This window comes from Ornithodoros turicata, chromosome 8 (assembly GCF_037126465.1).
Source record: "Ornithodoros turicata isolate Travis chromosome 8, ASM3712646v1, whole genome shotgun sequence".
Classification (NCBI taxonomy): domain Eukaryota; kingdom Metazoa; phylum Arthropoda; class Arachnida; order Ixodida; family Argasidae; genus Ornithodoros; species Ornithodoros turicata.
The window spans coordinates 34,380,404-34,396,235 of NC_088208.1; the positions used below are offsets into that span (position 1 = coordinate 34,380,404).

Sequence of the window (15,832 nt, forward strand, 5' to 3'; positions counted from 1 at the left end):
TCGTCAAGACCGGAAGTAACGGAAATATATATTTTTTTTTCACGCATGCCTTAGAATAAAGTGTGCTTATAATCGTACACAACCGCAGCTGTTCCATGACATAATGCGGAGTTTCTATTAAAGAAACTTGTCGCTTACGGTTAGATCTTTAATAATAATAATTGTGGGTTTACGTCGCGAGACAACTGAGATCATGAGCGACGCCACAGCGGTTGGTCTGTGGATTGCTTTTGCCCACCTGAGGGTACTTTAACGTGCGATGAAAGCTCACCACACGGCACCCCGTATTTAACGTCCCTCGCGGAAGACGGCGTGTCTAAAGGCAACTTGTACATTGGTTAGATTTTTACGCTCGATTTTTATAATATTACAGCGCTTCTTCTGACAGCGGAACCTGGAAGTGCCAAGGGAAGCAGAGGCTTCAACAAGAAGGGTGCTGTTGGCAACGACGCCCCAGGTGGCGCAGGACCTGCTCCGGAGGCTGTAGCACCTGAACCTGCTGGTGTTGCTGATGATGGTGAACGGTGACCTAGTGAGGGACAGTATGTCGACCGGCCAAACTTCCTACTCTGCAAATGCACCGTATCTTACAAGAATAAAAAATCGCGCTATATACGCTGCGCTCGATCTCCAGTTGTTGTCAGTGTCTGTCATTTGTTACCAGTGAAGTACAGACAAACAGTATAGAGGTGAGGGTGGATATGATTGACAGTATCAGCATTCACACTGCACTCGTGCTAGTTGGCGTAGGTGTATCCGCACTAGCAATCGCGCGGATATTGAGTATGTCCGCGGTCACTATATTCACTGGGCGTATAGCCAGACGGGGTGTTCTGGTTGGTCAAATCCGTCCCGAAATGGTACCTTCGGTAGTGCATTTGGGAGAGGGAAACGAAGGGAAATCCTCCTCTCCCATGTAAAGTCCACATAGCATCCCTCCCGAAATATTTTTTCGGCTACTCCGCTTATTGTATTTGTAGGGAAGACTCGCCATTGAGAAGATGTCACATTACAAGCGTTTTTACTTTTCAACGTACACACTTTATGCATCCGCAGCTGTCACAGTACGCAACAGTTTTCCAATAACAGTCAGTTAAAACCGCACACATCTACAGATCGGGAGGGCCATTTGTAGTGGACATTATTGGGTGCAAACACAGTTTCCACGGCGCAAAAGAAAAAAATGAATGGTGCATTTGTTAGAGTCGCTTGGCTTTGGACTAACTATAAACGGCAGGCAGGTCGCTCGGTGGTGGTGGTGGTGGTTGTGGCGTCGCGACTATCTCGGGGGGGGGGACGTGCGTCCTGGGCTGACTTCACATGGAACTGGGTCAACATGTGCCTTAACGCGTCTGAGGAAAACCGAGGAAAAACACCCAGACAGCACAGACAGGGCCCGGACGACTCCGGTCTGATGTTAACGCATCATGAAGGAACCAACCAATATACCAGCGTGAGGGTTGACATTCGGAGGAGTACACTTTGGCCACTATGCTGCTGAAACGACCATCTCGAATCGCAAAACATGTAGATTTGTGCGCACATAAAAATAACCGTTCTTCATAGCGCAAGAACCTTTCTCTGATCCTTTCCTATCGTCGAGAACGAAACAATGGCGAAGGATCTCCTGGCATCCTGCTTCGAAAATGCGGACAAGCCGAAGAACTTTAAAACGTTCTCTCTCGAACGGTTACTTTTCTATGTGTGGATATTTTTATTCAACGATGTTATTGGAAATTAAAGTATTCAGGATTTTGTAGATTTCCTTTCAATCTTCCTTGTGGCCTGCCTCGGCTGCTACTCATGACTGTAACACGTGCCCTAATAGTTCCCCAAACTATTGCAACTATCGAAATTTGAGTTATTGGTTCTCGTTTAGTTAACAAACCTTTCTAGTTGTGACACCAAATTATCTCGACAAATTGCGTGTAATTGCAAAACTTTATTCGACACCGTCGCCTGCAGTGGCATACAAAGTCTGGTATACATTACTGAATGGCTTTACCGGTGGGTCGTTTGAGCAACAACGTGTCACAAGTTGGTTCAGTCCGCATTAGCTGATGCGTCAACAGACCCCTGCGTGCCATCGCTGGATCCCGATGCATTTCCTGAAGCTGAAGCATCGCCAGATCTTTGCGGTGAGACGGTAGACGGTGAGACGGTAGAGTTGATTTCAGGCAGAAGAGCGGAGACGTCCACAGAAGGAATGCTGTCTAGTACCGTTCCGAGAACTGAACTGTCGATACCTAAGTTGTCCAGGTTGACCGACGTTTGGAGTGCCTTCCCGGGCTCTTGCAGTCCTGGCTGTTGAGCAATGGACGGTGTTTCAGCTTCTATGTCAGGTGTCACTGACGACACTTCCTCAGGCGCACTATCAGGATCTTGCGATAACTGTCCACCACTGGTCAGTCTTCCGTACATCGTGGGAAGAGTGACGGTTTGAAGGCGTACGGGCGTATTATCATTTTGGCCGTCGAGTGCAAGAGCGAAACTTTTTTGAAGTAGTGCACTGGATCGAGCTTGGGTCAAGATGGCAAACAGCCCTGCGGGGTGAAAGGGAAAAAATGTCCTCAATCTAACCCTGGCACTGCATGGACAGTTCAATGTTCCGACATACAAACAATGCACATGCTGTTCACACCACCACTACCAACAACGTGTTGTCGGTAATGTAAAAGGTTCTAAAATGTATAGTGCCTGGTCAGTTTCTCACGTGCAAATACATGACGGGAGATTAGCTTTTGTGTTATCTCCGTGATATGTGCAGTCATGATTGATAAACATGAGCACTCAGATTTGTGCTACCTTATGAACTAACACTGTAATACGTTTTTAGCGCTCAGTGATGTACAATGATTGCTATCTAATCATACTAATACCTCAACTCATACGTGCAAGGAGCAAGAATAAATTTCACACTTCGTAGAACTAAACGTAACATAAAATTTAAGTCGTGGTGGTTATGGCAGTCTATCCACAATCCGTGTCACCGCTTACTTATGTGACGTATATACGTGGTCAAGAGAGTTGAGCAGCAAACAGCTGCTATAAGTGGTTGTAAAAAAAAGCATATCGTCAAGCCCTTACAGAAAGTCTTGTGTCAAGAACGTGACCTCCATCGTATATCAGCAATAATAAAAGGAAAACTTTTTCGTTGTCGTGCCCCAACCTTAAGTACAGACGCAGCCACTATAGAACCTCTTTGTTCCCTTTCCATTGTCGAAAAACGATATCGATTATGAATATATTACACTCTGCGATCTGGTCTGTACTAGACAGAGAAAGCAGTGCCTTGGGCAACGTCACCTGCAGACTAAGACCGAAGCTACGTACACTGCTTTACAGCACACAGGTATGCAAGACATAAAACGTGTTTACTCACCAATGAAGAGGAGAGTAGCATACATCATGGTTGGTGTGAATCCGAAGCAGGAACAGCAGATACAGTGACGGTCTGACAAACGGTGCTGGTATATATACCACGCCGACAGGAAGACACCTGATGTGGCCAGTCCAGTGTGCCATAGCGTTAGGAGGTGCTAGCGTTTCATGGTTACTTTCCACTGCCGTGAGCACAGACAAGCCAAGGTCTACCAGCAAGGTTCATTCCCAGCTAATGGACAATGGCCATGTCAGCTGTTAGCGTTCTGTGACGGTTTCGACAGTTGGGGATGGTGTCTGTACACTATACACACACTCAATGTCGTGGTTTTCGGCGATGTTGTACATAGGTAAACATCCGGAGTTGTCAGCGATGCACAAACAAGGCCTCGCTTCTCCGTTCTGCATTGTTCTTCGACACCCATCACCACGTACGCTTGACAACTTCGACAGTTTTGCACTCTGTTTACCTCCTGACACTCCAATTTTAGAGTAGTCTTGGTTTCGTCATATCCGTCTCCCTGGAAGACTTCGCAGCGTTTCGACGTTACAAGACTGGCAGAACGAAATTTGAACATCGAATGCCACATGCGATTCGGAATTCCATTCGAAGGCACAAGTATTCGCTTCGGAATACCAAGACCAGCTTCCGTGGCATAGTGGTTAGGATGGTTGCTTTCCACGCCAAGGTAAGGTCCCGGCACCGGTTCAAGACCTGGCACCGGCTCAAACACGGAATCAAAAAAAAAAAAAAAAAAAGAATACCAATGTTACCAGAACCTTAATTGCCTGCATTCATATTACCGTGTGTTTATGACATAGTTTTAATATAGTTTTATTAGCTTGTCCATAAACAGCGCGATATGGTCTTCAAAATATGGTACAATGGTTAATTAGTACAAAACAATGGAAAATTAATTCGTTAAACATTGTGCAATCAAAAACGCCAATGTCACAAATTTCATTATTATAAAGACGTTTGCGCAATCCGCGAGTCGCACCCCCCTCCCCCAAACTACAAAAAAAAAATTAACAAATAAAATAAAAATATGAAATACTAAAAAAAAAAAATCACTTTATTTGTACAGCTTCCTCCTCACGGAGGAAACGGCGGAAGATCCCAACCGGTTTGGGACAGCCCCTGACCTAGAGACCATGAAAAACCGTACGACCCCTCCGGCCCTCCCTGCATTGCTCCCGCGTGCGTTTACACGTCCGTTGCACTCTATCAGCTTTGCCAGTGACACGCTGATTCCGCGTAATCCATATCGGTCCCCTTCTGTTTCTTCGCTCACCATGCGGTAAGTTACGTCGTGCTTTCAGCGTGGCATCAGTGTCATGGCCGCTTGTGTTTTCGAAACGTCTTCGGGCAGGGCTGTGTGTGATGACAAGCCGAGTCGCGAGGTAGTTGATGGATAAGATTTATGTTACTATAATCTTCGTGGGAACCATTTATCAGACAACGCCCACGTATAGGCTGTTATCTTCAGCTATTTGTGCTTCGTAAAGACTCCTAGATAATCGAGTTATAGTACAGCGTCGGTGACGTCATTGTCAAGTTACCGTACCTACCGGAACCAATGACAGCGTGCGTGACTCAGATCCTTATCTGTCGATTGGGTGCGGTAGACGCGGTAGCCTACGGGGCTCCCAGAAGCTGTGTGCTAGTTAGTTTTAGTAGAGAGTTGATAACGTGGCTTCCGAAGTACCGTGTGCACCGCATCCAATCGAACTGATAAGATTTTGAGTCATGCACACTGTCATTGGTTCCGGTAGGTACGGTAGCTCCACTGTGACGTTATCAACGCTCAGCGATATGATACCAGCAGCTTGAAAGGAATGCGGCGATTGGTTTGTTATGTTTTGAGAACGTCCGGTTATCGTTAACTATTGTGAGTTTTAGGAGATGGGCAGCACTCTACGAAATCGACACGATAGAGAAAGCTGTCAAATCAAATATCAGCAATGTGATGTCAGCCACTGCAAAGGAATATGGTGATAGGCTGATCGTGTTTTCGGAATCGTTGTCATGATCGCTTTTTGTTTCCCCCAAGGGTTCTTTAACACGTCCGTTTTTGTCGTCCATTTGCTTCGAAAATAGAACCTAAGGGCATTCGAGCCCCGTAGGCTCCAACGGGTCCGTTTTGCCTCCGTCAAAAACACGGACGAGAAAACCATTCCTGCCAGACAGAAGGAAAATAGAAACGTTTGAGATTCTCGTCATGCACTGTTCGGTCTCAGAGTTAGGGTGGGCGATAACGTCATCTATACGAACTATCTAAAAGGAGCTTTAGAATAGACTACCCAAGCTCTCTGGAGTCCCGTTGAAATTGGAGTTCTTGTCCAGTCGAGCTTTAGAGACCCAAGCAGCATACTGAAAGTCGAGTGCAATAGGGGTGGACGGGTAGGTAGAAGGCCTTGACCTTGACTTGTGAAACTAAAGAACATTGATAAAACACATACCGGCTACCCCTATTGCATTCGACTTTCAGTACATTGTGCTGCTTGGGTCTCTAAAGCTCGACTGGACAAGAACTGTCAGGACAAGGTATTCGACTCACAAAGAAGTCAACAGTGGTCGTATCTGCAATCTTCAGATTCTAAAAAAAAAGTTGAATATTTAATCACCTTCTAAGCTGTACATTTGTACTTGTTACTGTGTTACACTGTTACAGGGAATGAAACCCTTTTGAAAATTGCAAGTCATTCTGTCCCGAACTTGATGTGCTACCTACAAGGTTTGCACATGTAAATATCAACAAATCATTTGATTACTCTACTCAGAATACGCCTGCAGCGACGCGGTTGCTGATTATTTCTCTCCGCTGCACTTTAAAACAAACACAAAGAAAGTGAGCCTGACTTCATTTATTTTTATGTTTTTTCTGGTTCAACGCGTGATACTTCCTAAGCCTCATATTTCATCCATGGTCAATGCAGAGTTCGTCAACACCGTTTTCATTCTTATTGTGTTTGCGTTGAGGTCCTGCGACATCCACAAAAGGGTTGACAGAGAGGTTGTCATCCCAGATTCCACGGCCCCTGGCAATGAATGAAACGATTCCGAAATTGCACGGTTCACCGCCTCTTACTATCATAGTGGACTAGTGAATAGCGGATGAATAGTGGATGAATAGTGGGGACGAATGTAGCGACCCCGCGTATTCGTTTTCATACAACAACAACAACAAAAATGTAAAAAGAAAAAAAAAACGATTGCATGAAGGCAGCCCATGGCACATACGTTTCACACCGTTTAAATACATTTGTTTGCCTCGCCTTTCTGAAATCAACTGATCATGGGTGGGCAGTAACAGTGATTGATTAATTGATTGATTATTTAAAAGAAAACCAGGGAGTAACAGCACTTTCTATTATTATAATACTATTCCTGCGAAACCTTTGGGTAATAGTACTTGCGTTATAATATTCATGCTCTGAACATATTTGTATCGGTGTTTTTATAACACAAAAAATCGAAGTATTATATGCATTGGAATACTGAAGGATACCGAGTGTCGCCGGTGCACTTTACGGCTAGTTTTCTCAAGTCCGCGTCCCACAAACAAGGCACCTATATGCTAAACTAAACGTGATCGGAGAATTAACTAGTACACAAACTGTGCATTCCTGCTTCTCGCTTCTTGATGACGCGCTTAATGCATTACAAGTGTTGGCTACTCCCATAATACACGGAAGTATTATTATATATTATCTACTGTAATGAAGTAATAGTATTATCTATTATAATGCATCAGAACCAACCAAAAGCATTACTTATTAGCATTATAGTGTTGGTTCTATCTTGTTTCCGTAAGTATTGTGAATGAATTGAATTGAATACGTATATGTTGCCAGCATTATACAGCGTGTTTCACCTGACGTGTTAAAAAATCGTGTAAAAAATCTAAGTGCCCGAAAATTATGGGGTCAACGCTATATCTCCGAGAAGCTTTTGCCATGACTTTCTTGCAAACAAAAAAAGTAAAGAAGTTATAAACAAACAACAACACTTCCAGTAAGAAACAAAGCAAAGATGTAGAAAAAAAAGGGCTCATCTGGACTTCCGAGCTCAAAAATAATTCTCTTGGCTGGCTGTACATCTCCCGGGACCTGCGTTCTGTCCAGCGTCCCCCCTCTGGCGAGGGCCGCCACTTTTTGCCAGCTATGCGTTATATCGAGCAATCCATGATTACAGACGTTGTGCTTCTTTCAGCTCTGGCGTTCCAGCTGCGGCATTCATCCTGTTAGTCGCAGTGCTTTCACATCAGCCAAAGCAAACAGAAGCGCTAACGACCATCTTCCAGCGACTGATAAACAACCTTTTTGAACCGGAACGGCTAAACGTCTGGTTCACATTCTGGGAGAAGATGTACCACGTAGGACGCTACCACGTACACAATATACCGAGGTAATCCATCCAGTTGTTGCCCTCACGTGTGACTTACGCAGAGAGCAATGAATTGGATTCATTGAATTGAACAACTGAATGAAGTTTTCGGGTTTAACACGATTCTTCCCCGAACTTGCACCCAGACTTCAAGGTTACCTCTTTTAGGGTGAAACTCGATTTTTACGCGGCAAATTGCCCTCACTGAGAGTCTGAGAGGCCTGTAGGAATACACACTGACTTGTTTGACAGTAAATGCAGTTACGTCACAGTTTCTGCCAAACCAGTACAGTTAGTTTGAATAACTGAAGCCCGATTTCTCCCCGAATTTGGCATACCGGAATTTTTTTTCCACTCGAATTCTCACGAATTTAGATCGCACGTTTATTTACCTAATTTTTACCCCCCGCGAATTTAGAAAAAATATTTCCCGAAAATTTCAGGCTCTACTTATGCACCATGTATACTGCTTGCGACAAGGTTGTCCGAAATCAGCACCCCGTGGTTTAAACCATCTCAAATCTTCAGGTGTTGCGAGATAACTTATTTTTAGTAAGAAACACGTACGTGCAGCGTATAATCCCCCTTTAAATAGAATATTGAAACATATTCGAGGGCAATCAAGGATATATATAGCCTGCAGAACTACTGACAGGCGATTTCAGAAAACCGTGACGCGAGCAGTACGTGCATTCATAACCAACGATACCTGTCTTGTAATCCCAGTGATGCTTCTCTCTCCCTCTGTAGGATACTGAAGATGCCCTTCTCGCAGCTGCGCGATGCCAGCTCTCGGGTTGTCGAACTGAAAAGAAGCCTAGGCAATACCTTGCCTGACTTTGGATTAAGAGCCCTGATGCAGAAACACCGTCTCAAATTACGAAACGACCCCAAGACCCAAAAGGAAAAGCCCGCTTCGAGTGACAGATGAAACGCCTTCGAAAACGTCACGGGTCATTGCATGCCCACGTGACTCCACCACATCGTGTCATCTGCATGTGCTTTAGCGCCTAACCACGTTGAAGGTCGGCTCTGCTGGAACAGATAGCCGATAGGCGAACTCTTTAAAAACGGAGGTGGAATGTTTAGTGAGCTGAACCGGTACTCATTCAGGAGGGCTAAAATCGGGGCCTGTTTGTTTCCTCGTTTGCTGACACTGGCACGTGTGCTTGCCCTCGCTCAACGACTATGGCCCGGTTTCACCAACGCTGGTTAAAGTGGGACTCCGCAACGAAATCACCACAACGATAGTGACATAGCAGTAACCCTTGCGGTGTCAGGAACATACATACGAAATATCGCGTTCCCAAAGTGCGCTAATTTTAGTCGAACGAATTAATACGAACTGAGCGCTTCGCCTCTGTGAAGCAAGAGGGCGCTGAAAGCAACACTGCCGACGTCATCCTGCATGGAAGAATGCAAGCTTCGTAGCAGACGACAATGCCGGGTGACGTCACAGTATCTTCCTTCGGGCGAACCGCTGTGCGCTTTGCAGGTTGGTTTCGGTTTGGTATTGTCATCATTTACGAATTAATTACTCGTAAAAAAATGAATGCGACTGTTGTATTCGGTATCAAGGGAGCGGTCCTTGTTCGGTATGATGCTCACGTAATTTTTTTTTTCGAATCCTTCCGAAGTCTCCCTTTAACTTTGAACCGAGATCAAGCGTTGTTAAAACTTGAAGTTAACGCTCAATTCTTTTTTGTAAACGTTAGTTGGTGACGTAATGAATGTTTCAGTAACAATAACTCCCTTTTTGTGAAGCACAGTTAAGCGTTAAATTAAAGTTAATGGACCGTTGCTCTCGGTTCAAGTGCTAATCGGCTTTGGTAATACCGGGCCTCATGTTTTGCTCAAACCAAAAACCTGATAAGATACGTGAGCCTCGTGGATCTATCTATACGTCGCGTCATCCGCATATCATTTTATCTTGGACATGTCATTTTCAGTGTGAGCTCCATCAAGCTTAGCAATGTGATGTCACCCGCTTGAAAGAAGCAGGGCAATTGGCTTATCCTGTTTTCGCAACTGTTGTCGTGAACATCTGCCGATGTACTAAAACTCGCTGATGAGAACAGACAGCAGGAAAGTCATGTCGTGTTGTGTATGGCACACGTGTACTATAGATGCAAGTATAACGACAACGAAGTAAACCTTGATTGCGTTTGAAGAAGAAGAAGTATTTATGCAGTAAGTATGCTGGATTTTAAAGGCATATGCCGATTGGCGATAGAACGCCACTGTCAGTGATCCTTGACTGATGAGTTTTTATCAATCATGCTCCTCTATGAAGTATATGTATAAAAAATAAATTCATTATTCCATCCACATCCATACGTCCATTGCGGAATCGCGTACCCTTTATGGTATGGTACTTCTACTATCTCATCACGAATCTGGGTGCCATCTCAGCTCTCTAAACGAGCAAAAATCGCAACGCGCCATTCGAAACACGTCCGAGAGAGAGAGAGAGAGAGAGAGAGCAGCCACATCACGTGACGTGGAGGAAGGATGGAGAGGGTGCACCCCGTTTCGACGGAAAGGAGGAGCTGATATTGGCACCAGACCCCAACTACAAATACAGCTCAAAGCAAGAACCTCAGGTCAGAAGCCGTCGATATTTCGAACACGCAACCTCGGCTGTTCCTATTGGTTCTCGTAAGCACGTGATCTCTCCCGCGGCCGCTTCACTGGCGCTTGCCCAACGCTTCGGCGAAGTAGCGCGGCCGACACCGAAAGAGAGATGCTCCTATAGGGCTGTTGCAGTGAAGTTTGCACAGCGCCATTTCGGGCCCAAACGGCCGCGGATCACAACAGTAAGGAGTTCCATCAGCGGGTTTTGCATGGTCTGTCAAACGGTATGGTGCCAAGGAAGCTACAAAACCTGTAGGAAATCAACAGAAAAAGCGGTGCTTCTTGAAAAGCGCGAACAACTCGAAACCGTGTACTTGAAAGTGCCGTGTCGTCTGCTAAACTGGGGAGTGTTGCATGATTTGGGGCGCTGATGTTGCTGCTCACTCGCGCCACCTGGCCCAGAGCAACAGGCCCATAGCACATGTTCCGCGGCTACGATATGGACCACATTCTTTGTCTCATCCTGGGGATGAACCAAAGAAGGACGTATTGGTGCCGTGTATGGCCAAGCAACAAACGACTGCTGAAGACAATTTGACAAAAACACAATCAGCTGAATTTGCACCGACTCGTCCTTTTTACGTAGACAATTAACACACAAGTCGTAAGCTATATACTCGTCCGACAGAAACTTATCGATTTCTTTGTAAACCCTCTGCGTGAGCTGCAACTCATGCTTCGTGTCACGGAGCCCGACAAAGTGTCAGTAGCGTACGGCTGGGTCAGTCTTTACGCAGGTGTATATTCCACTGACGTATTTCATTAACATATCCCTCGGTCGGCATCTATATTGCTTCAGGCGCTGAAGTTCTATTGCAAGGGCCCGTGTGTCAGCTGAGATATGTGCTTTACGCTGCCTTTCAGGGACACCTGACCATCGACGAGGTCGCTCAGATTCTGTGCAGTGTTATCTCTCGCTGCCAAAGTATCAACCTGTGGCACTCGATTTTCAACATGTGCGCGAACATTCGCTGCCATTGCTGTACCGTCTCCACACTCTTCACCGTGACATCGGGTCATATTCAACTTGAGCAAATTAACTTATCAACTTGAGCACTTCCTGATCGCACCCCCTATACAAACAACGGCGTAAGAAGAACAATCACCAAATGCGCCAGTGTCGCGGTAACATTTCCGACGAAGTTGCATCCGTGCATCCAGCTCTGACAACGCACGCTGTGTGCCTTTTCTCGAAGGCAAGATCTCTCACCGCGCCTGGTTCGAACCCCTCCTAAAGGTCTAAAGAGCAAACGCGACTATTTCGAGCGAACTGCTGGTAACAAGTATCGCAGAAGGCACGTTCACATTCCAAAAACAGAGTTATATACTTGGCGAAACATCGAACATATGGCAGAAGCGCGTGAGTCGTCGATGTCCGCGCCGAATCCTGTCAAGAACGTTGGCCTCTCTTGTTGCTGAGACATTTTTTTCCGCTGGTGCACTTCGCGGGGGTGATGGGATGACTTTCTTTGCTTCGGCGTTCAATCAGCAGAGTCACACGCGATTATACAAGATACAATGTCAAACTTTCAGGGTACGCCCACAGCGATGCTTGTGGCAGGTGTGCTGCCACCTAACGCGGAGTTTACTCTTTTCTTTTTTTTTCTTTTATAAGTCCCAGAGGGTTCTGCGAGCATTCTACCAGGGGTCGGGCACAGCACAACCTGTCGCAAGAGGGAAAAAGCGCAAGTCCACTGCCGCTATTACTACGACTTGACGAGTGCGACATATAGTGATGGAGCAGCAATTGTTAACGGCCTAGAGCACGGTTACATTACGTTACCAAGAATGCAGTACAAGCAGCACACGCGGCGCTATACGGACAGGTGCGGCTTGTAGCCACTGTGCGGACAAATAAGAGCGAGATGCACACGAACTACGTATTACGTCAACGTCCAAGCTTGGCGAGGCGTGTTTGGCCAGATCGGACCCATCGTGCAAATAAACAAACGTTTCCTTGTATCTTCTTTTTTTTTTTTTTCGCACAGATGAGTCGCAATCGAAAACCGGGACAGAAAGCTATTCGCTACTGCTGCTTGACGCTTGCGTACGCTACACGTCGTGACACCATCTGACATGCACCAAATTTCTGTGGCATCGTCTGCACCAGTGGTTTATCCAGAATCCCAAGCACGGAGGGGTGTTGGAAAAAATGGGGGGAGGGTCATTATTATAGTTGCGTCATTACAGCTTAACATATCATTACTGACATCTGTCTAAAGCTGAAATCGCAAGGGCACACCTTGTATGGGGTACACATGTGAAAAAGTTAGGGGGGTGTCACTGAACATTTGGGGGGTTGTTAGGGGGTGTAGGGGGGGTCTGGATAAATCACTGGTCTGCACTACGACCACACGTTGTTGACTATGACTATATTGACCATGACTACTATGAAGAACAAAGCAAGCTAAAAGCAGCCAATACAATCCGCGCAGCCCAACGCCGTATTCCAATTTTCCAAACCGTCTCACGGTTTGGAAAGCACACAAGTGGCCCAATGTACGCACGTTAAATTCGAGAAATAGCGGGCCGCGCTGAGTGGAAAAGTTGCGCATCCGTCCAACACATGCGCAGCGTCCACAACGCTATTTCGTTGCGTACGCAACGCATTTGAGTATACGGCGAACGCAATACTAGAATCCCCTATTTTGTATGTCTTCTTTTGCTTGTGACATTGATGGAGAAACGTGTTTTGATCCGGATTGCGCATAGTTTCTGATTGTCGACTAAAAGCGCTCGTACTAACGCAAACGTTGAATGAGGAAATCCTTTTGAAATGCCCTTCCGTCTACGGCGACGGCCGCCCGCGCGTCTTTCTCCCGTCTCGTAGTCACTCGCTCTCTCTACACCGATTCAACGATCCAACAACAGGCGCGATCCGCGCTGTCGTGGGAATCTCTTTCCTGGACTATTCTCATGGCGTGACGCGCGAGTCACTTGATACCGCACGGCACAAAGGTTCGTCTTTATTTCTGTTTACACCTACCTACACCACCTACACGTCGCTCGTCAAGCTACATCAATCGGAATGGAAACCTTCGAAGCCAGCTAAGCCTAACGAGCACGCCGGCCGGCGATGGCAATTCTCGCAGGTGTTGCAACAACGCTCTTTGCAACGGCGTTGCTCTGCCTGTGTCCGCTTTTCGCAGATGGCGCCAGCTGCACAGAGCTGCCGAAAGCGAAGAGGATACAACATGCCGCGCGCGCGGTACAGCGCGCGCCTTTTGGAACGTTCAACACAACGGGAAACTGGTCGTACCTCGTACCACGCAAACCGGACGACGTGCAAGTAACTTTCGTTATCTATCGCAACGGCTTCGCTCCTATCGAATATCGTATTGGTGGAAACACAAGATATCTCACTGGGATACTGAACAGTAGTATCACGATCATCTGTCATGATTTGCCGAAAAACTACAGAAAAGAAGCCGTTGTACTGATCAATGAACTTCTCAGCCACAAGAAGAGTGATACCCTTATATATGTCCGCTGGAACGTCGGAGATTGCGAGGCGAAGACGACACCTGGCGATTTTTATTACTGTCCCGCCGGTGCGTCGAGTTCCAACGCCGACTTCTACCAGCAAGCAGCTGGAGACAGTCGGCTGGTCGCTCGACAGGCTGCACGCTTTCTCAGCAGCTTGGTCTACATGCATGACTGGACCTACAAGTTGGACAGCGTGCACTTTATCGGATTCGGAATTGGTGCGCATATCGGCGCGTTTCTCGCTGAAGAACTGTCGTCGATAGAACTGTACCTCGGCCGACTGACTGCCCTTGACCCAGCGCGTTTTCTGTTCGAGGATACTGGATTGAATCACCTTTCACGAGACAGTGCTTCGTTCGTCGATGTTGTGCACACGAGCGACTGTCACGGCCTGGTGAAACCAGTGGGTCACGTCGACTTTTACGTAAACGGGGGTGGAATGCAGCCCGGCTGCACGGACGCGATGTGTTCTCACGTCCGGGCACTGTCTTACTACACCAGTTCGATTGCGAAATGTGATATGGTGGCGTACGCTGCTCCCGATTATGATTTAAATACGAGTAGCTCCATCTTTGGATACAGAAGCTTTCTCAATGACGTCACAGGACTGTATTATCTGAAAACGAAACCGAACTTCCCTTACTGTTCCACTGACGATAGCACGCCTACACCTACATCAATCACCTCGCGCTCAGTTTGTTCTGGAAGGTTTGCTATAGTTCTTATGGCTTCACATTTTTTACTGCAAAGTTGGTTGTGAGTTATTGCTGAAGGTTTTATAGTTCCTAGCCCCGTGTGAGCAATGATACCAAAGCTCTTTTAGACTATATATGTATAAGTTATTTGAGTTGACCAAAGTGAAGTTAACAGCTGTTAGTGCGCATTTAACTTTTGCATGTTCAGGTAATGTTATTTTTATTTAATAATCTATTGTACAGGGTCGAAGAGAAGAGGGAGAGAGGAACATGAGCTTTGAAAAATAGGCTAGGCAACGTTTAGTTGTCGTTGTTGTTGTTTTTTTTTGCAGCTTTACTTGTTCGCCAATGTCTGTTTTGCCAGTTTCTGTAAGAAACTTTGGTGCCCTCACTGGCGTTCCCAGTGACCTCACGAGGACTGCGGCAATGATTGAGGACAACTACTTCGCACTGCGCATGAAATGACATTCCGTTGAAGTCTCACAGTGTTACATGCGGTAGTTTCTTCGCTGCATGTAATTTTTTTTTAAACCTTTATACCACATAGTTATAGTACGTGTGTTTTCGCACAAATAAAACACGGTTTTGCACTAAAACATTCACATCCATTCAACATTCCACATTTGCGCTGCAGTCTCCGACAGCTGCGCAATAAAAACATCCATTGTAGAGCATAACCGCGCGAGATCGCATTGAACGAAATCTGTGTCTCGACATGGTGTGATTACTCAGTTTGCAGCACCGCCGTGGACGAACTGCTCGTTCGTACAAAGCCGTGCAACCCCACAGCTCGCAAAGAGGTTCAATTGAAGAGCAATACATATTCTTTTTTTAGGTAATCACCACTTTTAAACTATACGAGTTACATCCAGGCTCTAGACCCGGGTAGACCTTGGTTTATCCTGCTCACGAAGCAGTGTGGACGTTTCGTTTACTATATGCCCTTCAGTTTGCTTAGTTTTGTGCGTTCCAGAAGTAAATTGAGTCGTTCATTGTTTCAAAAAACCGCGTCCGCCGCGGTCCACTTCCGAGTTATTTCCAGATCGTAGCGCACGCGTGCTCATCACGCAAGACCAGAATCATGCCGTAATGGGTGATGGTTCACTTCGATATGGTCAAGCGAACTCACAAATGATGTTGTCATGCCAGCGGAGAAGCGCGTCATACTCCTCGTCAAAGACGAAGTTTGGTGTTGGCGAAAAAAAAAAGAAAACAAAACAAGAGAAAGACGAAGTTAAGTTAGCTT

The 15,832-nt window shown here is 46.1% G+C and overlaps 2 protein-coding genes across 2 annotated transcripts; one reads left to right on the forward strand and one right to left on the reverse strand.

The window, feature by feature from the left end:
• Positions 1–1,927: 1,927 nt before the first annotated feature.
• On the reverse strand, positions 1,928–3,503 carry LOC135366177 (uncharacterized). Its single transcript, XM_064598837.1, has 2 exons — positions 3,383–3,503; positions 1,928–2,543 (listed from the first exon to the last, which is right to left on the reverse strand). Exons 1-2 carry the CDS (start codon positions 3,408–3,410, stop codon positions 2,044–2,046), a joined length of 528 nt encoding a protein of 175 aa, XP_064454907.1. The 5' UTR covers positions 3,411–3,503; the 3' UTR covers positions 1,928–2,043.
• Positions 3,504–13,142: 9,639 nt separating this feature from the next.
• On the forward strand, positions 13,143–15,182 carry LOC135367078 (phospholipase A1-like). The gene has a single exon (XM_064600182.1). The coding sequence runs from the start codon at positions 13,482–13,484 to the stop codon at positions 14,649–14,651; it is 1,170 nt and encodes a 389-aa protein (XP_064456252.1). The 5' UTR covers positions 13,143–13,481; the 3' UTR covers positions 14,652–15,182.
• Positions 15,183–15,832: the final 650 nt, after the last annotated feature.